The sequence below is a fragment of the Sus scrofa genome, chromosome 8, assembly GCF_000003025.6.
Source record: "Sus scrofa isolate TJ Tabasco breed Duroc chromosome 8, Sscrofa11.1, whole genome shotgun sequence".
In the NCBI taxonomy this organism is placed as follows: Eukaryota; Metazoa; Chordata; class Mammalia; order Artiodactyla; family Suidae; genus Sus; species Sus scrofa.
In genome coordinates this window covers 19,121,679-19,148,481 of record NC_010450.4, presented here as the reverse complement: position 1 = coordinate 19,148,481, position 26,803 = coordinate 19,121,679, and the positions used below count along the sequence as shown (strand labels likewise).

At 40.1% G+C, this 26,803-nt stretch overlaps 1 protein-coding gene and 1 long non-coding RNA gene across 4 annotated transcripts in view; one reads left to right on the top strand and one right to left on the bottom strand.

Annotated features, from left to right (window-relative positions):
- The window catches only part of LOC102157952, a 46,384-nt gene extending 34,297 nt beyond the window's left edge, over window positions 1-12,087 (bottom strand). Inside the window, exons 1-2 of the long non-coding RNA XR_001298223.2 lie at window positions 11,964-12,087; window positions 9,987-10,113 (exon numbers count right to left, since the gene is read on the bottom strand). This is a non-coding gene — a long non-coding RNA (uncharacterized LOC102157952). The remainder of the gene's footprint in view (window positions 1-9,986; window positions 10,114-11,963) is intronic.
- SEPSECS (Sep (O-phosphoserine) tRNA:Sec (selenocysteine) tRNA synthase) overlaps window positions 1-26,803 on the top strand; it is a 64,459-nt gene that overhangs the window by 13,765 nt on the left and 23,891 nt on the right. The window contains exons 1-6 of one of the 3 annotated variants that reach the window (XM_003356876.4): window positions 12,196-12,465; window positions 13,277-13,431; window positions 15,244-15,362; window positions 15,726-15,884; window positions 18,469-18,622; window positions 23,040-23,142. In XM_003356876.4, coding sequence (XP_003356924.1) covers window positions 12,352-12,465; window positions 13,277-13,431; window positions 15,244-15,362; window positions 15,726-15,884; window positions 18,469-18,622; window positions 23,040-23,142 — 804 coding nt within the window. In that variant the 5' untranslated portion in view covers window positions 12,196-12,351. Of the gene's footprint in view, window positions 1-12,195; window positions 12,466-12,520; window positions 12,988-13,276; window positions 13,432-15,243; window positions 15,363-15,725; window positions 15,885-18,468; window positions 18,623-23,039; window positions 23,143-26,803 lie in introns of those variants that run through there. The other 2 variants (XM_005666559.3, XM_013978560.2) reach the window with 2 other exon arrangements.

Below are 26,803 nucleotides of genomic sequence, written 5' to 3'. Positions count from 1 at the left end.
TCGTGGCTCAGCTGTTAATGAACCTGACTAGTATCCATGAGGACACGGGTTGGATTCCTGGCTTCACTCAGGGGGTTAAGGGTCCCACGTTGCCATGAGCTGTGGTGTAGGTAGCAGATGCGGCTTGGATCTGGCATTGCTGTGGCTGTGGTGTAGGCCAGTGGCTGCTGCAGCTCCAATTTGACCCCTAGCCTGGGAACTTCCATATGCCACGGGTGCAGCCCTAAAAAGAAAAAAACAAACAAACAAAAACTATAAAACATCTAGAGAAATAAAAATATCTGACCAGAATAAGAAAGACTAGGTGAGTGTTCAATGTGGATTCAGTTTGCATTTTTAGGATAGGATAATGCTTCTCAAATTTCAATAGTGCCAAAGAATCACCTGGAGATGTTGTTGAAATTCCGATTCACAACACATTCAATGGGTTTTGTGTGGAGCCTAAATTCTATATTTCCAGTAAGCTTCGGGTAATGCTGATGCCTTTGGCCTATAGACAACACCTTAAGTAGCAAGGATGTAGAATATCATGAACTGCTACCTTCCACACTCAATAAGCACTTGTCAACTTTCTTTTTATTTCGAAGCTAATTTACATCAATAATTACTTTGCTTAATCTGTTTATGATGTGCCTATAATTTCCGGAGTGTACGTCTATCAGGATAGCACATCATATTTGCTCAAGTCATTCACCAGTCCTCACCTCTCTCTTTCCCCCTCCCCCCCCCCCCCCCCCCCCCCCCGCCCACGCCTGCAGCATATGGAAATTCCCAGGTCAGGGATCAAACCTGCACCAGAGCAGTGACTCAAGCCACTGCAGTGATAATGCTGGATCCTTAACCCACTGCACCACGGAGAATTCCTGCCCCCACATTTTAATGGCTCCCATTATCAGCAGACGTTTACTGCTTAACAAACCATGCCCAATGCACCTGCTTAAAAAAACAACCATCATTTGCTCACAGTTCTTTGGGTTGGGCCCAGCTGGGTGATTCTGCTGCTGGTGTTGACTGGGCTCGCTCTTGGATCGATGGCCAGCTGCAGGGAGCTAGGTTCCTGTTCTCCTGGCAGTGCTGATTGTGGACTCGGTCAGTGGAGAGAACTGGACCACATGTTTCTCATCACCATTCAACTAGCTAAAGCGGGCTTGTTCACATGGCTGCAGAAGGGTTCCATGTGCAGCATGGGTCACCCACACGTGCAAGCTCTTTGCTTGCCTCTACCTGAAGCACGTTTGCTACCCCTGGTCATCCCCTTGGTCGAAGCAAGTTGTATGGCCAAGTCCAGTGTCAGTGTGGGATAGATTTACTTGAGTTATGGATGCTGGAGAGGGAAGCATTTGTGGCTGCTTTTGCAATCCAAATATTCAAGTTCAAGTTGGCCTTTAAGGTCCACCTCCTACCCCCTGAAAAGCCTATCAGGCTTCTTTTTACCTCCACACTATTACTCTTTCACTGCCCTCCTCCTGGAATACTCTATCTTTGGACAGAGACTTGGTTCATTTTCAGATGGTATGTCCTACTGAAACTTGTTGTCTAAATTGGACGGGATCTTGAATTATATGGCACATCTCACTCCGACTTATAGTTACTTACATACAGGAGGTTCCCAGGCTAGGGGTCAAATCAGAGCTGTAGCTGCTGGCCTACACCAGAGCCACAGCAACATGGGATCTGAGCTGTGTCTTCAACGTACACCACAGCTCACGGCAATGTCGGATCCTTAACCCACTGAGCAAGGCCAGGGATCGAACCCGCAACCTCATGGTTCCTAGTCGGATTTGCTAACCACTGAGCCACGACAGGAACTCCATTGATATTTCTAAAGGGTTTTTTTTTTAATGATTTTTTTTCCATTATAGCTGGTTTACAGTGTTCTGTCAATTTTCTACTGTACAGCAAGGTGACCCAGTCACACATACATGCACACATTCTTTTTTCTCACATTATCATGCTCCCTCATAAGTGACCAGGTATAGTTCCTAATGCTACTACACAGCAGGATCTAGACGGTTTTGATTGCGGATTGTTCATCTTTGCATTCCTCTGACATCCAGCAAATAATTTCAATAGGTATTACTTATTGAACGGTACCATTTATTGATCGATTCATCTCATAAATAGTAGATATTCTTTAAATTTTTTTTTTTAATTTTATGGCTGAACTCATGACATATGGAAGTTCCTGGGACAGAGACTGACTCTGAGCCACATCTGCAACCTATGCCACAGCTGCAGCAACAACAGCTCCTTAACCTACTGTGCCAGGCCAGGGTCCAACCTGCACTTCCACCGTGACCAGAGCTGCTGCAGTCAGCTTCTTAACCCATTGTGTCACAGTGGGAACTCCTAAAAATTTTTATTGAATATTATGTCAGTCATAGGTGTACAACATATTCACATTTTTAAAAGGTTATATTCCATTTATAGTTATTATAAAATATTGGCTATATTCCCCATGTTGTACAATATATCCTTATAGCTTATTTTATACAAAATAGTTTATACCTCTTAATTCCCCTACCCCTATATTGCCTCTCCCTGTTCCCTCTCCCCACTAGTTTGTTCTTTCTATCTAGGTGTCTGCCTCTTTTTTGTTATGGTCACTAGTGTGTTGTATTTTTTAGATTCCACATATAAGTGATATCATATGGTATTTGTCTTTGTCTGACTTATTTCACTTAGCCTAGTGCCAAGTCTGTCTATGTTGGAAGATTGACAAATGGAAACTTTCATGCTTTTTTATGGCTGAGTAGTATTCCTATATATCACTTTTTCATTCATTCATCAATTGATGGACACAGGTTGCTTATGTATCTTGGTGATTGTAAATAATGCTGCTATGAACATTGAAGTGCACATGTCTTTTCAAATTAGTGTTTTTTCTTTCTTTGGATATATATCTAGGAGTGGAATTGCTGGATTACCTGGTAGTTCTATTTTTAGGTTTTCAAGAAACCTCCATACGACTTTCCACAGTGGCTGCACCAACTTACATTCCTACCATCAGTGTATGAGGTTCACAAACTGTTCTCAGTTCTCTATAGAAGAGCTTTCAGACTCTGTAGAACTGAATCACTGATAAAATGATTCCAGACTCACAAAAAGCTGAAAAAAAGTCTGGCATGCTAACTCAGTAGCGTCTAGGGAGACAGAGAAGTTATAATCGCACCAGCACAGGTGTCAGATGGGCAGCATGATCTTTTGTCAAGAGGGAAACCAAGTTAAGATGAAAAGGTTGCAGAGTGTGTTTATTTCCTGCCTCCTTCGGAAAAGGATTTAAGTCCACGGCAAAGGGAGTGGCTATTTTTAAGTAGCACAGTCATCAGCGAGGCCTGGTGAGTCATTCTCTAAGAAAAGGCTAAATCTGCCAAGCTGACAGGAAGACTCACATTGAGTCATCCATGCTCCATCTCTCTTGAGCAGTTCTGGAGAAATTCGTCTCTCTCAATGTGTCCATTCTCAATATTCCATGATCACACCCTTTTTTCTTGGTTTGGGGTTGTGAAGTCTGTTCTCTGATTTCTCTCTAATGACTCCCTCCCCAGTAGGGCAGGAGCAATGTAGGCAGCTGTCACCAGAGGACGACGATGCCTCAGGCTGAGTTACATAGGGATGGGGTAATTGGTCAACCTTCCTATAGGTGAGAATAACTCAGGGGAAATAATATTACCCGGTAATGTGGATGATGCTTTAAAAACTTTTTTTATTCATTTGTGAAAAATATGATACACAATTAAGATTGTAAAGGAAAGAAATGTAAACATCTAGTGTGTAGTCAGGATTGAGTGCAGGAAGCAGACATGACTCTAGATATTTTAAATGTGAAGGGACTTAACGCAGGGAATAAGGCATTTACAAAATCACTAGTCAGTCTAGGGATGTGGGCTCTTGACTGGGCCTCTAGAAATACCCCTCAGAATACTGTAGAACTGACCTGCCAGGGGAGCTACCACCTCTGGGGCACCTGCTAGGGTTACCAATGTCAAGAGGTAGCAATGTCACAGGAGCTGAAACTGTGTTCCTGGTATCAAGAAGCCACAATGCCTCTGGACACCCAAAAGTCTAAAGAACGGACGCTGAGAGTTCTCACTGTGGCCCAGTGGGTTAATGATCTGGCTTGTTTCTGTGGCATTGCTGGTTCCAACCCTGACCTGGTGCAGTGGGTTAAGGATCCAGCATTGCTGCAGCTGTGGCATAGGCTGCAGATGTCGTTTAGATTCAGTCCCTGGTCTGGGAACTTCCACATACTGCAGGTGTAGCCAAGAAGCGGAAAAAAGAAAAAAAAAAGAAGAGAGAATGGACTGTGAAAGGCCAGAAATTTCATGTCTCTCCTGCCTTGCTTGCCTGTGACAATAAACAGCCAAAAGAAGCAGGAAATACCCTGCACCTTCCAAGTCTCTGATGGGTTAAACTTAACTTGCTTCTAGAGTGCTAGCTGGGAGTTGGTGGAATGTAGTTTGTGGTTGTCCAGCTTTCAGAAAGGCCGGTGAGGAGGCTGATGGGGCCGGTACACACCACACCCCCGGGGCAGGTGGCTTCTTCCTTACTACCACGGCCACGACAGCGGCCACCATGCTCTCCTGTGTGCTGCATGCTCCCTCTGTGCCAGCGCTGGGCTGAGCCATTTACATCCATCACTGCCTTCCCCTCATGTTATTAACCCCCTTTCACAGAGGAGGGTCTAGACAGATTGGGTCCTTTGCACAACATCATGCGGGAGGAAGAGGAGGAGGTCAGGCTCTGACCTCCATCTGCCTGCTTCAGGCACCACCTCCTTCCTCTTGATCACCAGCCACCTGAGCAGCCATCACTCCAAGTCAAGGGCCTCCTCCCTCTCTTTCTAGTGCCAGCAAGCCCCAGGCTCCACGCAGTTCACAGCCTCCTGACAAGTCTCCCGCAGCTTTCCTCCTGCTCCTGCTTTGACGGGGAATTGTAACTATCTCGCAGTTTTACTGCTTGGAGGGAGCTTGCTCAACCGGGCGCCTCCTCCCTCCGGAGAGAGAACTGCTGCACTCTTCCCAGGGAAGGTCTTAAATTACCTTCTGCTACATCCACATGTACTTGTATTTCATCTCCCTTCATCTGAAATAGAGAAGCTGAAGATGAGACCAGGCTCTCGGAATTCTGAGTCTTAGCAAAATGCAATTACTCCATTTTTTTTTTCTTTTTCCAATCACAGAAGACTTTTCTGAGCATTCTAGTTCCTATTCTACGACGCTCTCACTTCCTCCTTCCAACTGCTCTTTGAAGCCACTGGCGTGGCTTTTGCTTCAAATTGCTTAAGAGGTCCCGTTAAGGAGGTTGACAACAGCCAGATCTCTCCACACTTTGTGAGACTTGTCATGTCGCCCACCCTAAACATTTTCACACACGTGTGAGTGGAATGACAAAGTGATGAGGTCATTGTCTATTTGCTTCTGCCTTGGGAAAATCTCTCTTTGACTTGAAACGTCCTCATCACATAAGGTGTCATCTGTTTATCTACGGTCCCTGCTCTCTCCCCTCTCTCCATATCTGGGTTCATTCAGCAACCACCACATGATAAGCAATCTTTGGGAGCCATTCTTATCACGCACTCATTCAAAAATGTCTGTGAATTCTTACCACGTGGCAGTCACCGTGCTAAGTGCTAGGAAGAGCAGGTGAAGAGTCACACTTCCTGTCTTCTGGGAGCTTCCATTCCAGACATTACCAAAGTAATCAGCTCATAAAAGAATTTTAAGTGAATCTATAGAGCATTTACTTCAAACTAGGTTGCTACTTAGATAAGGAAGGCTTCTCAGAGGAGGTGACATTTACATGGAAGGAAAAGTCGGAGCTAGCTATGCACACTAAGGGAAGACCACTTAAGGCAGCAGGCACAGCATGTGTGTAAGGTCCTGAGGTGAGAAAGGAAACATTTGGTGTGTTTCAGGAAGTCCGTGGGGTGGGAGCCCAGAGGCTACTGGGGAAGGATAGGACTTGACGTCAGCGGGGGTTAAAACTTGCAGGGCTTTATAGGTCAAGGTAATGAGTCTGGATTGTATGTGCAGTTGTCTAAGGTTGATGACTAGAGGGAAAGGGGAAGACAGAGAGATAGGGTTTGGGTGAAGGATGACAAAAGTGTTGCCAGATAAGCTGTGGTGGATTGCAGAAGTCTGTGATGCCTTCTGGGTGTTCAGAGGCTATGGGAGTTTAGCATTAAGGAATCCTGAGACCAATAAGGCGGTGTCTCTTCTGCCTATAAGATACGATGGGCTTTAAGATGTCATGAGCTTTTGGCAACAGATCCTCTCTCTGCTTCTGGCAATGTTCTTATTAGTCCATCCACTCCCCGGTGGACAGAACTTTGAGGCTGCATATGTACCTTGCCAAAACCTGCACCATGCATACCTCTTGGCTCTGAGAGTGGTGTGTGTGTGTGTATGTGTGTGTGTGTGTGTGACAGGGTGATTACCAGCACAGTCGCCAGAACCAGACAACCCAGTCCGAATCCTGGCTATTTCCCTTGACCAACGGTGCCACCTCACCTGGCTTCTCCAGCCTTAGCCTCTTCCGTGGTAAAATGGGGTGAGGATAAAAATACCTGCCTCACAGAGTTGCTGGGAGGACTGGATGAGTTACTGCAGGCTGAGTCCTCAGAGCAGCACCTGGCACAGGACCTCAGCGTGAGCTCTTATTAGTGTAAATCAGAAGGGACCAGGTGCTTTTGAGCTGCCTTTATTTCGCTCTGCACGCATGCTGATAATAGGAGTTAGTCGTTCAAGGCATTTCCCAAGTAGATCCAACCCCATGGTGGGTTAACAAAAAAAGGCTATTTTACTAAGTAGCTCACAGGGAGATGGAGAGAATGGGGTTTCCTCCAGGGAGTACAGCATTGCACTGCAAAATCCCCGATGATAATCTGGCCCCTCCTCTCCCTGCCTGGCCACTTGCTGCACACCTATCTCCTCGCACACTTCCTTCCTGCAGGTTCCCTGGCCTGGACCAAAACTTCCTTCTCATCTCACCCTTAGTTTTTTTTTTTCTTCACAGAAACCACTATTGCTTTTGCCAATCCTCTTTGTTTTCTTTCTTTTTGCTCCTTTCTTTTTTGTTTTTGTTTTTCGGGTTTTTGTTTTTGTTTTTTAAGGGCTGCACCTGCAGTGTATGGAAGTTCCCAGGCTAGGGATCAAATTGGAGCTACAGCTGCCGGCCTACACCACAGCCACAGCAACGCCAGAACCAAGCTGCATCTTCAACCTACACCACAACTCATGGCAATGCCTGATCCCCGAACCACTGAACGAAGCCAGGGATCGAACCCTCATCCTCATGGATACTAGTCGGATTCGTTTCCACTGTGCCACAACAGGAACTCCTCTTTGCTTTCTATTTCCCTAACTTCTAGTCTTATCTTTATTATTTCTTCTATTATCTTCAGGTATATTCTCTTTTCTTTTACTAATTCTTAGGATAAAATCTTAGCTGAGGAAAGTTTAGCCTTTCCCCTTCCATTCCTGGTCCCCTTTTTCTTTCATTCTCTCTCTCTCTCTCTCTTTTTTTTAGGGCCACACTGGCAGCATATGGAGGTTCCCAGGCTAGGGGTCTAATCAGAGCTACAGCTGCTGGCCTATGCAAAAGTCACAGTAACTCGGGATCCAAGCCGCGTCTGTGACCTACACCAGAGCTCACGGAAGGGAAGGATCCTTAACCCACTAAGCGAGGCCAGGGATCGAACCTGCAACCTCATGGTTCCTAGTCAGATTCATTTCTGCTGCACCACAATGGGAATTCTCCCTTTTGCTTTTAAACTCATGTTTCTCCCTAAGTATGTTTGCCCTGCTTCCCATAAATCTTGATATGTGGTATTTTTATTATCATTCGATTCAAAATACTTCCTAATTTCTATTATACCATCTTCTGTGATATGGATTACTTAGATATTGCTTAATTTCCCAATAGCCTTGTTTTTGTTATTGATTCTTAGCTTAGTTGCATTGTATCAGAGGATGTGCTCTGCTTGGTTTTACTGCTTTGAAATTTGTTGTGACTTATTTTATGACCCAGGATATAGTCAATTCTGGTAAATGTTCCATGTGACCTTGAAAAGAATGGGTGGTCCTGCAGTTACTGGATATAGAGACTCTATGCATGTCCATTAGGTCAAGTTTATTAAACATGGGGTTTATCTTTACTAATTTTTGTTCTATCAGTTCCTAAAAGGTGTTTTGTAACATCCCAGAATAACTACAGATTTATCTATTCTTCCTTTGATCAGTTTTGACTTATGTATTTTTAAATTATGTTATTAGGTATACACAAATTTAGAATTATTTTCCTGACGAATTGAATATTTTTATCAATATGAAGTATGTTCCTATATGTTTAGAATGCCGTTTGCCTTAAAGTCTACTTTACCCAATATTAAAAATCTACGGCAGCTTTCTTTTCATTAGTATTTGTATGTTATATCTCTTTCCAGTCTTTTCCTTTCAATTTTCAGTCTTTATATAACCTTTGGTTTTAGATGTGTTCTCCTCACAAAGCATATAATTGTTTTAAAAATCTAGTCTGATAATTATTACCTTTGAAAGGGAATATTAACCTCACATATTTTTTTGTTGTTGCTGTTTTTTTTTGTTGTTGTTTGTTTTCTTTTTTTGTTGTTGTTTTTTAGGGCCGCACCTGCAGCATATGGAGGTTCCCAGGCCAGGGGTCGAATCAGAGCTGTATCTGCTGGCCTACACCATAGCCATAGCAATGCAGGATCCAAGCCACATCTTCGACCTACACCACAGCTCACGGCAACACCAGATCATTAACCCACTGAGCAAGGCCAGGGATCGAACCTGCGTCCTCATGGATGCTAGTCAGATTTGTTAACCACTGAGCCATGACAGGGACTCCTAACCTCACTTATATTTAATATGGTTTCCATGTTGTCCTGGCTGTTCTGTTTTTCACTCTTTCTTGCCTTATTTTGAACTGATTTTTTGTTGTTGTTATTATTTCACTTTTTCCCTGTGTTAGATTGAAAATCACACTTTTTTAAAACTATTTCTTTATTGGTTACCCTAGAGATTATAAAATAAATTCTAGATTTGTGAAAACCTAGTATCAATTGGTAGTTTTATTCTCTTTTTTGAGACAATACAAGCACCTTTGGAACAGCATTTCCCCAAATTTAACGTGCATGTGAATCACAGGGAAGCTTGTTAAAACGGAAGTTCTGATTTAATAAGCCTGGGGAGAGGCTCAAGATTCTGCCTTCTAGTAAGTTCATGGGCCACTCTATTGATTACAATACCCTCAGAACACTTCTTTTCTAAGGTGCCTATCAAATTAAAAAATGAATTCAAGTCAAATGTTCCTTGGAGTGACCACTAAAGACCCAAATCTTCACTGCTGAGGTTACGCCATTTAAAGAACTAGGCACCAGAATTAGGTTTGTAATGAGAATACACATAAGAAGCAGACATTTTTCCTGGTGGAGGAGAGGTTTTAGGCTTAGACAAATTCAGGGAAGCTGACAATGGTTGGTTGAAAGTGATATTTGTTCTCTTCATGTTTCAAGACCCCTCTGAACACAGGCCCAACAATCTGTGCCCCTTGGCAGGTGGAAAATTAGAGAATTCCCTCTAGGTCAAAGTCAAACTCTCAGGACAAAAAAATAAAGATGAAAGGAGAAGCTCATCCAGCTTTACTGGTGACTCAGAACAAAGTTTGTCCAAATGGGTGCCAGTCTGGTAAGAACTGCAAACTCATTAGTCTATGAGGCTGGCTCAAACGACAGTGTTTGCCTGTGTTCTACTCTACGATTCTCTTATGACAACACTTTCCAACAGCACGATGCAAGACAGAAGCACAAAAGGGAACACAAACTCATGGAAATGAATGGTCTGATTCCACCAAGGATGTCAAACATATGGGAACCAATAATAAAACCTGGGTACCAAATTTAGAATAAATATTCGAGGAACTCAATGCAAAGATAGAGGAGCTCAGACTCAGCACTGACTTACCATGTTGGCACAGACTCTACAGCAACAATCAGCAAGGCACCAGGGCCTCTGTGAACACCTCAAATGGTTGAAGGCTGGCATCCATGGTGATAATGCAGACTGTGTCTTACTGGAGTCTCCAGGAAAGCTGTAAATGAATGAAGACCATTCAAACAGACTATCTATTCAGAGCTTGCTAGTGCAAGAGAGTTAGTCACATGCATTTGGCAAACTCAAAGGCAGGCAGGGAGTGGAAAAGCTTTATGGTGAAAAAGAGGACGCGTTCAGGTGTGCTCTGATTGGAGGCTGTGGGCGAGGGGAAGCAGCACATAGAACACCTGGTCAATGGTGTGCAATGCTGTGCTTTGAACACAGATGTCAAATAGAGCCCTTGTCAACCAGGAGCTCACAGTCCAGGTGAGGAAGACAGAATTATTAATGACTGAAATGCAATTTGACAGGTAACATGGCTGATAAGTGCAGTAGGAACAGTGGGGAGTAGGTACATGTTAAACAAATGAGTCCTAGGGGTGTAAGGGGTGGGGAGGTAAGGGCCTGCTTGTAAGAGTTTGCTGATTCCATGGTGTAAATACGCCCACCATGGCCAGTTTAAAACTATCAGCACGATCCCACCAAAAAGGGAATTGGAAAGAGATGTGCAGTAGGACACCATTATATCTTATTTCCACCTTATAGATACGATAGCTGTAAATAATCTCAAGAGCAGAGATAATACGAAAACGTAGTGACATAATTAGGAAATCATGAGTTTGAGTATTTACCTGTGCTTTTCATATAATTGACAATTGTAAACTTACAGAATTTTTTTCAAAGAGCAGCTGTATTTAAAAGCCAGCTCATGGAGTTCCCGTCGTGGCGCAGTGGTTAACGAATCCGACTAGGAACCATGAGGTTGCGGGTTCGGTCCCTGCCCCTTGCTCAGTGGGTTAACGATCGGCGTTGCCGTGAGCTGTGGTGTAGGTTGCAGACGCGGCTCGGATCCTGCGTTGCTGTGGCTCTGGTGTAGGCCGGTGGCTACAGCTCCGATTCAACCCCTAGCCTGGGAACCTCCATATGCCGCGGGAGCGGCCCAACAAATAGCAACAACAACAATAACAAAAGACAAAAAGACAAAAGACAAAAAAAAAAAAAAAAAAAAAAAAAAGTCAGCTCATGGAGTTCCCGTCGTGGCGCAGTGGTTAACGAATCCGACTAGGAACCATGAGGTTGCGGGTTCGGTCCCTGCCCTGGCTCAGTGGGTTAACGATCTGGCGTTGCCGTGAGCTGTGGTGTAGGTTGCAGATGCGGCTCGGATCCCGCGTTGCTGTGGCTCTGGTGTAGGCCAGCTCCGATTCGACCCCTAGCCTGGGAACCTCCATATGCCGCGGGAGCGGCCCAAGAAATATCAAAAAGACAATAAATAAATAAATAAATAAATAAAAGCCAGCTCACAAAATTACTGAACACTTAATCAGCTCTTGCAAGCAATTACGAACCAGTGCAAGTGGGCTCTAGCTCTCTTTTTGGATAAGAGTGATGTTAGGAATTACTGCAGGCTCGTCTAAGGTGAAGATTGCAAGGAAATCGAAGACAGGAATCCTGCCTTTTCATTTCTGTATCTCAGGCAACTAGTGCCGGGTTGTTGAGCAGTCAAAGTAATTCATTAACTCAATATAAATATTTTTAAGCCCCTACTATATACTGGGCACTTTTCTAGGTGTCTGGGGAGTACAGCAACAAAAACCAAGGCCTTAACTTTTAGAGTTTACATTCATAGGGGTGTGTGTGTGTGTGTCTGCCTGTTATATGAGGTGGTGTGTGATGTGCTATGGTCACAAATGCTGCAGTGCAATGGAGAAAAGAAGTGAGGTACAGGTATTTCAAATGGGGTTGCCAGGCAACTGTAAATGCTGACATGGATGAAGGTAAGGATGAAAGGTTCTGGAGTCTGAGGAATAGGGTCTGAGTAAGGCTGAAGCACCGACTCACAGATCTCACCATTCAGCAAGACAGGAACGGAGTAAAACAGAGTAACTTAGGAAATTTTTTCTTCAAGAGAAGCTCACGCACTTGCCCCAGACTCTCCAAGGCTCTTCCACACAGGTGCAACGTCCCCTTCCAGCCGGTCTCAGGCACAATAGGGTTTAATTGGACCAATCAGATGCAAGGAGGCGGGGCTAATTTGTGTTGGGCCGGATAAAGCCCCGACACCTTTGCGCATGCTCAAATGCTCTCGGCTCTGGCGGACCATTTGAGCGGTTTACGCATGTACGAGAACGAGCCGAAGATATTTGTCCCAAGGTCTTCCCGTACCGTCTAGGCGGCGAGTCACCTCCCGGTTCCGGAGCGTGTCAGTTGTTCTTCGGACAGGGTCGCCACCGCGGGCATGAACCGTGAAAGCTTCGCGGCGGGCGAGCGGCTGGTGTCGCCGGCCTACGTGCGGCAGGGCTGTGAGGCCCGTCGCTCGCATGAGCACCTCATACGGCTGCTTCTGGAGAAGGTACCGAGCTGTCGGGTCCCTCCGCAGCCGCCGCGCCCCCCAGGCTCCGGCTCCGCCCCGTGCCCCTGTTAGTCCTACCTCACTGCCTTGTATTTGCTGTTTGAGCCCTGTCCCGAGTCTGTCGCAGTGTGGCATGACCTTTGCTGGCTTGCTGGCTCGGCTCCTTCTCAGCTTCATCAATGCGGGCACAACCCAGAGTGTTAGGATGTTGGGGCGGGGGCGGGGCGGGTAGGGATTTCGAGCCTCCCCACCCCACCTAATTTTGGGAAGCGGAAAGGAGGGGAAGGCCCATATCGTTTGCTTTTCTCTTTGCGGATGGGGCAAAGTTCGCATCTTCCACGTGTCACTGCTCCAAAGGACTCAGTAAACACATAGCGTTTGTAAACCACGGTACACTAACGTGAGTCAGGTGTTGTCGTGCAACTTCACAGGCGTCGTTCTTGCTAGTGTCGTGAATTTTAATGTCGCTAAAGTTTGACAACTCTAGTTCTAACACCCTGGTTTGAAGAATCCTAGTTGGAGGTAAAGTTTATTGGTTTTCAGTTACTTTTCCTGAAACCTTAAACCTGAGTAAGTTTCATTGTATGCATTTGTCATCTCTTCACACAGCGATCTGTAGGTAATTAAACAGAGTAAGACAAAGGTTTTGCTTATTCCAGATTTTTTCATAGTGCTGAATTTATGCTTGGAGTTTAGAAAGCAAGGAGCATGGCAAAATATACATGAACAAGTTTTAAAATTCGTTGAAGTAGGGTTCTAGGGAATGATGATTTCTTAAAAATTAAGTGATAAGCATTTTTTTTTCCCCTAGGGCAAGTGTCCAGAGGATGGTTGGGATGAAAGTACACTTGAACTCTTTCTACATGAACTTGCAATCATGGATAGCAACAATTTCCTGGGCAACTGCGGTGTGGGAGAAAGGGAAGGAAGAGTAGCCTCTGCATTAGTTGCTCGGCGACATTACAGGTATGTTTTTTGAGTACAAAACATTTCCTTTTTCCCTTTTTTTTTGTTAAAAACTGATGATATTGTTAATCGTATTAAATTATAACATGTCCATTTGTAACCTACTTCTTATTCAAACTAGATACAACCTACTTCTTATTCAAACTAGATGGAAACAATTTTATATGAGTAGATGCTTTTCAAGGCAATAGGGTAAAAGTTCTAGTATGTGGTGGTTATGCTGTCAGATTTTAGGTGGTTAACAGTATTGGCTAAATGTTTTGTTAAGAGTGTTTCTACTGGCTGTACATCCTGTTTATAATGTTAACCTAATAAACCTATTTGGTTTTAAGGGTTTAAAATATGTTAAGGTTGTTTAGAGTTTTCCATGATTCCTTCCTAATACTGTAAGGTTTTTTTAGAGAATGGTAAATGAATAGAACTTTAAAGTGTTGTCTATCTGCATCTAAACTGCATCCAATTTTAGAAACATCTCTTGCTCTGTTGCTAGAGGTGTAGGAAGGGTATATTTAATTTTAGATTACTAGTACTTTTGTCTTTGGAATTATTTCAGAAAGCTTTTCATCAATTCTGATAACTGTTTAGTTGGTGGTGGTTCCAAATAGGATCATTTCTCTGTTCTCCAACCTTTCTGTGAAATACTGGTAAACTCCTTTTAAAACTCCTGTCTTCCGTGGTGTTAAATCATGATGAAATTCTCTTAAGGATAGTTGAATTTTATTTCAACCCAAACCACTGCAGTCAAAACAAATGATAATGAATACGTCACTTGGTTGAAGAATTCATGGTAAAAAATGAGCCGATAAGCATATGTAAAAAATGCTTTGTACGTGAGGTTGCAGTAGTAATGAAATGTGACACTTCATGTTCTCTGATAATTCCAGTGTGTAGAATTTCTGATCTATTCAGCTATAAATGACATTTTTGATTTTGAAGTGTATGCGGAGGTATCTTTAAATAGTGTATAACATGATCAAATTTAAAATGAGTGGATTTGCACATTAATTTTCAAGTAGAATGTCGTTACTTTGAAATTAAGGCAATATTTGAAACATCAGCTCATCCCATTTAGAACTTAGCTCACTGCTCTGGTTAGGGAAATGGCAAGAAAAAGAGAATTTAATGTTGTGTATATTCCCATTTTCTATTGCTGTATACCAAGCCTCCTCAAAATTTAGCTGCTTAAAACAGTCATTTAGAGTTATCTCTCACAAATCTGTGGGTTGCGGGGACTCAGCAGGTGACCATCGTTTCAGGTCTCTCATGCAGTACACCCAGGTGTTGGCTGAGAGTTTAGTCATCTGAAAGTTTAACTGGGAAATTTGTCCGAGTTGAATCACTTCGATGGCTGGAAGCTCTGATGGCCTCTCCGAGTGGCTTGGCTTGGGCTTCTGCCAGCATGCAGCTGGATTTGAAGAGAGCCCTGCCTCCCCCTTCACCAAGCAAACTCTTCAAGAGGATAGGTAGAAGCTTTAAGGCTTCTTATAACCTAGCTCAAAAGTTCCAAACCGTCATTTCTGCTGCATTCTTCCTGGCCAAGCAGGAAGCCAAGATTCAAGTGGAGAGGAATCAGACTCCATCTCTCGGTGCGGCAGTGGCCTGTGGGCACAGAGAGAAAAGGAATTGATGGTGGCCATGTTTGGAGACTGGCTACCACAGCGTAACTGAGGAATTAGTTTCAATTGAACTAGGATGTTTTCACATGATTAATAGTCAAGTATAGTGTTTGGTTATTGTATTTGTATACTTATAGAGTGGATTACTAAGAACACTGAATATTTTTGTCCAGTTGTTGGCCCATTTTTTGCTTAGGTTCATTCATGGAATTGGACGATCGGGTGATATTTCTGCTGTGCAACCAAAAGCCGCAGGTTCTAGCCTTTTGAACAAAATTACCAATTCTTTGGTGCTGGACATCATAAAGTTGGCTGGTATGTACTGTGTTAATCATAATACTTTTGGCTGACCAGCCACACAAACCTTTGCCTAGTTTTTCTTATTAAAGCTTATTTCCAAAGGGGTATAAATGGCTTTTGAAAAGACACACACACACACACACACACACACACACACACACACACACACACGCACGCATGCACAAAACTTTAAAAATAAGATAGAAATTCAGAGTTATAAACCTGGAGGATGAATTTAACAGTGAGCTTCCTAAGTGCAAGTACAGAAGAAGAAGCTCTAAGTCTACAACTCTTATTATTTAATAGAAAGATATCATTTCTTTAAGAAAGATGATTTTTCAGTGGAAAAAATAATTTCTGTTTTTTTCTTATTTGTAGGTGTCCATACAGTGACCAACTGCTTTGTAGTTCCTATGGCAACTGGTATGAGTCTAACCCTGTGTTTCTTAACATTACGACACAAGAGACCAAAGGCAAAGTATATTATATGGCCACGAATAGACCAGAAGTCCTGCTTTAAATCCATGATCACTGCAGGTAAAAAAAAGAGAAGTAGCATATGTGTTTTTAATATCATACAAAATTCAAACTTGATATATTGAGATAGGTAAATGAAAAGAAATTAAACCTGTTCCTATTCCTTCTTTTTATTGTCATAAAATACACATAACAAAATTTACCTTTTTACTTTTTGGAAGTTCTAGGGCCAGGGTCAAACCTACACTACAGCAGTGACCTGAGCCACAGCAGTGACAATGCCAGATCCTTCACACACTGAGCTACCAGGGAACTCCAAAATTTATCTTTTTAACCATTTTTAAATGTAGAGTTCTTTGACATGAAGTACATTCATCTTGTTGTGAACCATTAATACCAAATCTCTCTCCAGAAATTTTTCATCCTCTTGGTTTGAAACTGTACCTGTTAAACAATGACTCTCCCCTCCCCACTCCCTCTAGTCCCTAGCAGTCACCGTTCTGCTTTCTGTTTCTGTGAATATGACTACTGTAGGTCCTTCAGAGAGGTGGAATTGTAGAGTATTTGTCCTTTTGTGACTGGCTCGCTTGACTTAGCATAATGTCTTTAGGGTTCAGCCATGTTACAGCATGTGGCAGAATTTCTTTTCTTTTTTGAGACTCCTGTTATTCTGTATATCTCCCACTCTTTGTTTATGCTTTCATTCAGTTGGGTTGCTTCTACCTTTGGGCTATTAAGAATAATTCTGCTATGAACATGGGTATATAGATACCTGTTTGAGTCCTTGCTTTGAATTCTTTAAATATACATTCAAAAGCAGAAGCTCTGGATCATATGTCCCTATTCTTTAAAATGTAGATATTCAGAAGCTTGTTTGAGGATTAAATGAAATGACATATAAAATGCCCAACAATAATCCATGGAGTATGAAAGGTGCTTTAGGAATGTTTGTTGTATATTTATGAAAGGAATACACATAAGTAATTACCAGGAATCAAAGTATAAGGATACAGGCATCATTGAGTATAAATGAGACAAAAATTTTAAATTGATACTTTAGTATTTGACTTTCCTAAATCCTCAAATTGAAGTTGAGAATTTAAAGTTCTTTTTGAGTGGCCTCAGACTGTTGTATCAAATGAATGGTATTGTGTTCTAATTAAACTTTTTGCATAAATAATCCTAAAGAAAGTCATGTAAAGGGATTCATAAAAAGGCATTTAGCAGAAAAGGATAGACTTTTAAAAGATTTATTTTAAGTGGCATAAAGTTTCAAGTCTGTTCATTTGCAAACTTTTTTTTTTTTTTTTTTTTTACTTTTTAGGGCCACACCTGTGGCATATGGAGGTTCCCAGGCTAGGGGTCAAATCAGAGCTGCAGCTGCCGGCCTCCACCACAGCCACAGCAATGTGGAATCCGGGCTGCGACCAACACCACAGCTCATAGCAACACCAGATACTTAATCCACTGAGTGAGGCCAGGAATCAAACCCTCAACTTACTAGTTGGATTTCATTTCTGCTGTGCCACAACGGGAACTCCATTTTGCAAGCTATTAACCAAAGATCTGATAATCAAACTCAGGGAAAAATTGTCATATTGAAAAACTGGAAACTTTTTCCAAAAGATGTTATGTTTGAAAGCAAAAATAGGATTGGGTCTAGAGAAATTGAGAAATAATTAGCTGTCCTTAGGAAGATACTCATTTAAGTAAAATTTTGTTTATTTTAATAGCTGTATAGATAGGTAACCTAGACCTCTGTGGACCAACATATTTGAATTGTTGATTTTATAGTGACTGATGTTTGCTATTTCTATAGATAGAATGCAAACAACTTGATCTGGATTCTAAAACAGAAAAGAAAACCACTTGTTCTCAACTTTGCTTTAACTTGCTCTGTGACCTTGGGGAAGCCACTTAATCTTTCTAAACGTTGACTCCCTTATCTTTGAAATGAGTGAGTTGAGCTAAATGGTTTCTAAATCCTTTATAGCTCTTAAATCCATGAATCTAGCTTGCTGCTAGATCTGGTATTTGGGAAGACTGAAGATGTGACTATATAATAACTTTATGTGCAATCCGATTTTTGTATTTAAATTATAGAAGGCTCTTGTAAGCTATGAGATGGGTCTACTAAAATTCATTCTGTTTTTCTTTAGGGATAACACATTAAGTTGATCATTGTGATTTATTTCAGTACTTAAATTATTGTTTTTGTTCAATTCTGAAATAAAGTGAACTTTAAAGTAAAACTTAAATGTTGCCAGAGTATGAGTAGATTTGCTTTTCTGTGGACTGAAATTGAACTGGGCCAAGGGATCCTTTGTGTCATCAGTGACTGTGCTGTTACGTTTATGGGCATCTATTTAACATTTGCTTTCCTTCCCAGGCTTAGTCTTTCTTGTTATATCACAATGTTAAATAGATTTGTAGTCCTCATTGTGGTCTAGGTGTCCTCCACATTATTTTGACCTACCTTTAACTCCTGCTGGTATTACGCCAGGTCTTTATTATTAGGAAAAGGCTCATTGACCAAAATAAATATTTAAGAGTTCTGGTGTAGCATAGCACTGCTTCCTAGAGTCCAGGACCTCCCCTTATTTTGGTTTATACTAACCTTTTGGTTTCTGGTTGGCTTGGCTAGGTTTCGAGCCGGTGGTGATAGAGAACATTTTAGAAGGTGACGAGCTGCGCACAGACCTGAAAGCAGTGGAGGCTAAAGTCCAGGAACTTGGGCCTGATTATGTTCTGTGTGTTCATTCCACTACATCCTGTTTTGCTCCAAGGGTGCCTGATAGGTAAATAATTTGTGAATATTGTCCTTAAGTGGTCACCAGTCTTTTAAATAAAGTGCACTTAAGCTAATTCTCTAAGATGCCTAAGTAACATTTGGCAGTGAATGCTACATGAGTGGACTGTTGAAGAAATAGCATAATGGCTTGGGAAAATTAAAAATTTGATGTAGAAGAAGGAAAAAGCGACTAGTGGAGATCATTTTATTACTCAAGGGAACGCAGCACATCTCTGTTTTCTTGTTCTTTTTTCTGTGTCTGGACATCTATTATCTTTTTCCTCATTATTTAATAGAAATTTCTAAGCTAAATGTTGGATGTCCATACTTGTTTTCATTGCCATTTTTACTTCTTAGATCTTACAGTTAGTTTTCCTATTTAGGAACTAGCGGTATTAACAGATTTTATTTTATTTTATTTATTTTTTTTGGCCACACATGCAGCATGTGGTTCTCAGGCCAGGGATTGTGCCCATGCCACAGCAGTGACCTGAGCCATAGCAGTGAAGCAGTGACAACACCAGATCCTTAACCTGTTGAGCTACCAGGGAACTCCTCAACAGATTTTAAGTAGAAAATTTTAGGGTTATTTACAGTCTTCTTTGCATTTTGAGAAAAATGCAAATATTTAAGAAAATTTTTTTGAAAAGGCAAATGTGTGCTTTTCTAAAGAATGGCCACAATTTTTTTTTCTTTTGTTTTTTATGGCCATACCTGTGGCATATGGAAGTTCCTGGGCCAGGGATTGCCTGAGCTGCAGCTGCAACCTGTGTGGCAGCTTTGGCCACACCGGCTCCTTTAACCCACTGTACCTCTGCAGCAGCCTGACCTGTTGTAGTTGGATTCTTAACCTACTGCACCACAGCAGCAACTCCCAGGATAACACAAATTTTTATTATGAAAATATAATAGGCTTAAGTATAGTAATATATATTTTTAGTTTTGACAGCAACTATATGTTTTGTTTTGACATTTTGAACAGAAGTGCTAGTAATTTGCAAAAACTAGATTTACTTTGGACTGTTTTTGGAGCATGAAGTTATACTTGTTTTAATTCATAGAGTGACATAATTTGGCAGTAATGAATGCATCTTAGCTTATATTATCTTATAGGCAGATTTTAAGAGACAATTTTAAAACCATGCTCTTAAAAATTTACCTTCATTTATGAGCCTGAATTCTGCTTTCAGATTATGTTTCATATGCTTTAGTTGTTTATTCATTACTTATCAAATTTTAACTTTGTATTGAAATGTTAAATAAATATCTTTATTCTTTCTTCACTGATGGTTTTACTACCTAGAACAATTTTAATGTAATGTAAATAAACCACATTTCCAAAACAGCATATGGTTATTTGTATTAGTTAAATTATTTATCCTTGAGGATATTTTTGCTTTTGTTTCATTTTGACTTTTTTAAAAAATTGAATTATAGTTGATTTACTCATTAATTAATCTATTAGCTATCCATTTTATATATAGTGGTTTGTATCTGCTAATCCCAAACTCCTAATTTATTCCTCCCATTTCCATTTTGTTAACCATAAATTTGTTTTCTATGTCTGTGAGTCTGTTTCTGTTTTGTAAATTAAGTTCATTTGTATCAAATTTTAGATGCCACGTATAAGTGATATCATATGATACTGCCTTTGTCTGTCTTACTTAACATGATCATCTATAGGCCCATCCATATTGCTGTGAATGGCGTTATTTCATGCTTTTTTATGACTGAGTAGTATTCCATAAAGTATGACACCATACTGTTTTTTTTTTTTAATTTTTAAAGTTTATTGTGGTGTGATTGTTTTACAAGGTAGTGATAATTTCTGCTGTACAACAAAGTGATTCAGTTATACATGTACACACATCCATTCTTTTTCAGGTTCTCTTCCCATATAGATCATCACAGAACATTGGGCAGAGTTCCCTGTGCTATATATCAGGTCCCCATTGGCCAGTCATTTCCATATACAGTATCATCTTTATCCATTCATCTGTGGGTGGGCATTTAGGTTACATCCAAGTCTTGTGACTAATGCTGCTGTGAACATTTGGGTGCATGTATCTTTTAGAGTTATGATTTTCTGCAGATATATGCCCAGGAGTGGGATTGCTGGATCTTATGGCAGCTCTATTTTTAGTTTTTTAAGGAACTTCCATACTGTTTTCTATCATGGATGTACCAATTTACATTCCCACCAATAGTGTAGGAATGTTCCCTTTTCTCCACACCTCCAGTGTTTATTATTTGTAGATTTTTTTAGTGATGGCCATAATGACCAGTGTGAGGTGATACTTCACTGTAGTTTTAATTTCCATTTCTCTAATAATTATAGTGATGTTGAACATCTTTTCACGTGCCTGTTGGCCATCTGTATCTTTTTGACTAACTTTTTTGGAATGTTTACAAGATGCCTGTTACAGTGCTAAGTACATTTTATATATGTTATCTCCTTTGGGAAAAATTAAAAAGTTTTTTTTCCAGTCAATAAAATTCTCATATACTACTTTTTAGTGGTGTTGTATAATGAGTATTTTTTATTAGAGTGCACTTTGGGAAAATGGTGATGCTCGGTTAGTAGGGTTGAACTTCTGATTTTATTCAATTTAAAAATACGTTTTTTGATTTCCTTACATTAAATGTAATTCCTTTGTAGTCTTAAGTTGAATAGGCATATATATATATATATATATAGTCTCTATAAGTTAATTAAACAGTATTATGGGGCAAAATCAGTCAAAGAAAATGTTAAAAAAAAAAGAGACTATCTTCAAATTGATGAACACGTTAAGTTGGCTTCTAGGTTCGTATACAATTTGATTCACATAGAAAACATTTTTTCTGCTTCTCTTTGATTTTCATTGAAAACCTTTATACATCTTGTAAATTGTAGCAAATTTTATCAATTCAGAATGTTTAAAACTACTTACAAGTGATTTTTGTTTCTAAATAGTACTGTATATTATTATGTTGCCTTACTCTCAATTAAGGAATACTTTCATTGTAACACAAACATATGAAAGTGCCTTTTATGGAGAAAATACGTATGTGTTTCCCAGAAGGTCTGTTTTGTTAAAAATAATATCTGGTTAGTTTTCTGCCTTGATTTGTGAGGTTTATGAAAATGAATGATAAAATGAGTTTAATTCATAAAACTTTAAGGAGGTAGATTGAAGACTTCTGACAGACGAATAGAATAATGTTATCCGTATTTGCAGTTTAAAAACAATACACATCTGCTATAAAAATAATACATATTATGCATAAATAGATAATAAAACTATGTATTGAAATACATTCCTGTGGGAAAGAACTTGTATTTGTTCAAAATGCTTTGCTTCCAATTTTTTTGTATTGTAGAGGGAACATTTTTAAAAAGTTTAATTTTATCAAACCATGGAATTTAGTTTTAGCTTCATACTGTGAAGACATTTCTGTTAGCAGTGACCTCAGTGAGAAGTAGTATTTGATTTTGCAAAGGAACATCATTTATTACACTTTGATTGAAATTTATTGCTTTACTTTGCATAAAGTTAGACTCTCAGATTATCCTAATATGGGGAGTGTCAAATGGAAGAGTAAGAGTGAGCTTAAAACCAGCAGCTATTTAAAAGAATCTTTAGTATCCAAGTTGTTGGAAAATGTTATTTTGGTACTGAAATGCTTTAATGTTCTGTATTTTTTAATATATTAAAGTCTGTGAAAATGTATTTTTTACTTTATGAGATGCTGAATGTGAGATTTCTTAAGATTTCAAGATATGTTAATGATTTTGCAGATATTAGCTTTAGTATGATAAGCAACCAAAATTATTTAAAAATGAGCATAGCATCTTGTAAGAGGTCTTTACAAATAATCTGCTTCTTGCTTTTTATATAGGAAATTTTAAATATTTTAAAAGCTACCCTCTATATAGATTTTTATAAATACGTGTTTTCTTATTTACTGGTAACATTAATTTAAACTCTTTTTTTTTTTTTTTTTTTTGGTCCTTTTTAGGGCTGCACCCCGCAGCACATGGAAACTCCCGGGCTAAGGGTCGAATCCGAGCTGCAGCTGCCGGCCTACACCACAGCCACAGCAATGCAGGATCTGAGCCCCGTCTGCAACCTATACCACAGCTCACGGCAATGCCAGATCCTTAACCCACTGAATGAGACCAAGGATCATACCTGCATCCTCATGGATACTAGTCAGGTTCGTTATCACTGAGCCACAATGGGAACTCCTACTTTAAGCTTTTTAAGGTTTATCCTTCAGTGCCTGCCATGTATTTCTAAGGTGCCAAATTATATGCTAAAATACAGCTGTAGAAATTTCACTTTGTCATTTTTTTCCTAGACTAACTATTAAAATTGCACTTTGTAATTTATCAAAGCACAGTATGAATATGTCTTTCTATTGAATATTTATGTTTATAGATTAGAAGAGCTGGCTGTGATTTGTGCTAATTACGGCATTCCACATATAGTCAACAATGCTTATGGAGTGCAGTCTTCAAAGTGTATGCATCTCATTCAGCAGGTAAGTGAGTTCAAAAAGATGTCAAAGGAGTTCCCGTCATGGCTCAGTGGTTAACGAATCCGACTGGGAACCATGAGGTTGTGGGTTCAATCCCTGGCCTTGCTCATTGGGTTAAGGATCTGGCGTGGGCAGTGTAGGTGTAGGTCGCAGACGCAGCTTGGATCCTGAGTTGCTGTGGCTCTGGCGTGGGCCGGCAGCTATAGCTCCAATTAGATCCCTAGCCTGGGAACCTCCATATGCTGCAGGAGCGGCCCTAGAAAAGGCAAAAAGACAAAAAAAAAAAAAATGTCTAGGAAAAAAGATGGATAGTAACATGTTTGGAGTTATTGTTTTATTTTTCTTATAACCTAATGCAATAAAAACAGTTAATCTAGCATCTTCTACTTCATGGTGCATTAGAAATTTGCATCCAGTGGTCACTTAGTAAAAGTCATGATTCTTCACTAGTGTGGTGGTCATTGGACTATAGCTTTGGTCAGAACCAACATAGAAATACTTCAGTATTTCTTTCTGCGAATGTTTCATTACCAGTTATTTTCATGTTTCTAATATACTGGCTTATAGTACTTTAAAAACCGTATTGATTATTCATTCTATGTTTAGTATTTAATGCATCACTTTACTAAGGAATCACTTTATATTCTATTTATATTCTTTTATATTCTAGACTGGAAATGACTTCATTTATAAACATTCTAACATATAACTATGGAGCTGACAGATCTTCAAAAACTTTATGATTTTATTTTTATTTTATTTTTATAAGCATCACCTAGATTCCAGCCATCTGTTTTATTTTATCCTTAGGCTGCACCCACAGCTTGCGGAAGTTCTGGGGCCAGGGATCAATCCAGTAACAGTGCCCAATTCTTAACCCGCAGGCCATCAGAGAACTTCCCTAGTCGTCTGTTTTAGATTCTTTTTATTATATGATATCACTTATATGTGGAATCCAATAAAAAATTATGAAAGAACTTATTTGTAAAACAAACAAACTCATAGATTTCAAAACCGTTCTTAGGGCTACCATAGAGCAAACTGTGGTGGGGAGGGAGGAATTGGGCGGATGGGAACAGCCTATACACACTACTGTGTAAAATAGGTAATTAACAAGAACCGACATAGAGCATGAGGACATCTTCTCAATAGTTTGTAACAGAGGTTCTTTTATATATATATATATATATATATATATATATATATATATATATAATAGGTTTTATTTATTAGATAGATAGATGTAATTGATTCACTTTGCTGTTACACCTGAAACTAAAACAACATTGTAAGTCAACTATACTCCAATAACATTTAAAAAAACGTATGTCTGGGCTTGCCATCCCACTCAGAGTAGGAGTCACAGCCATGGCAAGGCTTTGTGTATTTAGGCATCTGCAGTTTGTCTGACTTCGTTTCCTGCTGTGCCCCCTCTTTCTTGCCCTCTGACATATTTGCCTCCTTTCTTTTCCTTTCTTGTGCTGCCCAGATGCCCCCCACGTCCCTCTTGTTGGGTCGATCTTCTATAGAGTTGTGTGGCTTCTTACCTTACTTTCTTTAGGGCGCACAGACACCCTACCTCAAATACATTTTCTTCCTTGCCAGCATTTTCTATCTCTCTTGTCTTGCTTTGCCATATTCACTGATTTTAAGGTGGACATTTCCTACATTATAGCATTTTTGAAATTGGGATGTCTTGTAATCAGTGGTGTCTTATAATGTTCATTGGCAATGTTTATTCTCACTGGATGGTATGTAAAATAATGGTGCTTCTTGAAATTGATGGCCTCTTCTTGCTCTTTCTCCTCATAGCACTTACCGCCTTTTGATGTAATGTTTATTTGTTTATAGTTATAGACAGTGGTTAGAATTAAGGTTCTGTAGAGAAAGGACTTTGTTTTGTTCACTGTTATGTCCTCAGTACTTAGGACAGTACCTGGGATATAGTTGACACTCAATAACTGGTTACTGAAAAAAATTGAACGAATAAAACGAATAAAAGAAGTATTATGTTTCCTTACAGTGATTAATTATTCATACTGTACTAGGATGTAGATAGATGTTATCCAGGTATGGTATGAGTTTTATGATCTGTGTGCATAATGATGTTAGACACAGATTCAGTTTGGATGCATGTGATTTGTGTTACGTGGGCAAGAGTGACTCACAGATGACCTGTCACTTTCTCCCACATGGTGAGTGCTCCTCAGCCCTGTAGATGCTCTCTCATAAATCTTTTCAATTTTTGTTATTTTGAGTGTACTGGTTTTGTTTCTAACACAAATGTGGTTCATATGATAGTGTTGGCTGATTTGCTTAATTTTTTTACTCAAAGGTCATACCAGTTAGGATGTAATTGACTGCAAGTAACAGAAACCCAAATTGGCCTAACCGACAAGGAGCTAAATTAGCTTACATGACAAAAGTCCAGAGAGGGAGTGGTTGTATGCATGGTATGCCAGGGTTTCTTAAAACCTTTGGAGGAACAGCATTTACTGTTCCCTTGGTATCTTTTCCTGTTATTCCTCAACTTTTTAAGGCTTTATCACAGTTTTAAACTAGATTATATCTAATTTGAATGGTAGCACAGGAAGATTTTATAATTATGCTGGAAATCTTGAAAAGCATTTCTGTGATTCCTTTTTATTCCTCCTCCTCTTCCCCCCCTTTTTTCCTGCTCTTCAATTTTTAGCGACTTCAATTCTTTTAAAACTCAAATATGTCAGCATTTCTAAAAGCTTAGAAAAATGAGAAAGGAATAGAAGATCACTCATAATCTTATTACCCTTAGTGATTTATGTATCCACTTTTTTCTCTCTTTTTTAATACATTTGTGTTTTGCTTTTTACATGTTATAGGCATTGTGTATATTTTTATATAACTTTTATATTTTATATATTTTGTATAACTTTTTAAAGTGTAGTAAAAACATTTAATTTTCAACCTAAATACAAAGTTAGATGGTATTTCTACATTCTCTACATGTCTGTAAAGTCTTCATAAGGATCAGTTTAATGATTCTTTTTTTTTTTCTGTCTTTTTAGGACCATACACACGGCATATGGAGGTTCCCAGGCTAGGGGTCAAATCAGAGCTAAGCTACTGGCCTACACCACAGCCACAGCAGCTTGGGACCCGAGCTGCATCTGTGACCTACACCACGGCTCACGGCAAAATCAGACCCTTAACCCTCTGAGCAAGGCCAGGGACCAAACGTGAGTTCTCATGGATCCTAGTTGGGGTCATTAACCATTGAGCCATGACGGAAACTCCCAGGTTCAATTTAATGATTCTTTAAAATTTACTCAAATGTTTTGTATTTAACCCAGTAGTGCTCATGATGTATTTCTGAATAGTAGGAAATGTGGTGGTATAATTGAAGAAATTAAAACTAAAGGAAAATGAGCACGAGGTATAATATGAAAGCTGCCCATGGAGTTGTGCATCATGAATGCAATATTTTTGTTATCAGGAGTTCCCGTCATGGCACAGCAGAAACAAATCCAACTAGGAACCATGAGGTTGCAGCTTCAATCCCTGGCCTTGCTCAGTGGGTTAAGGATCTGGCATTGCCGTGAGCTGTGATGTAGGTCACAGACTTGGCTTGGATCCCGAGTTGCTGTGGCACTGGCGTACGCCAGCGGCTGTAGCTCCGATTGGACCC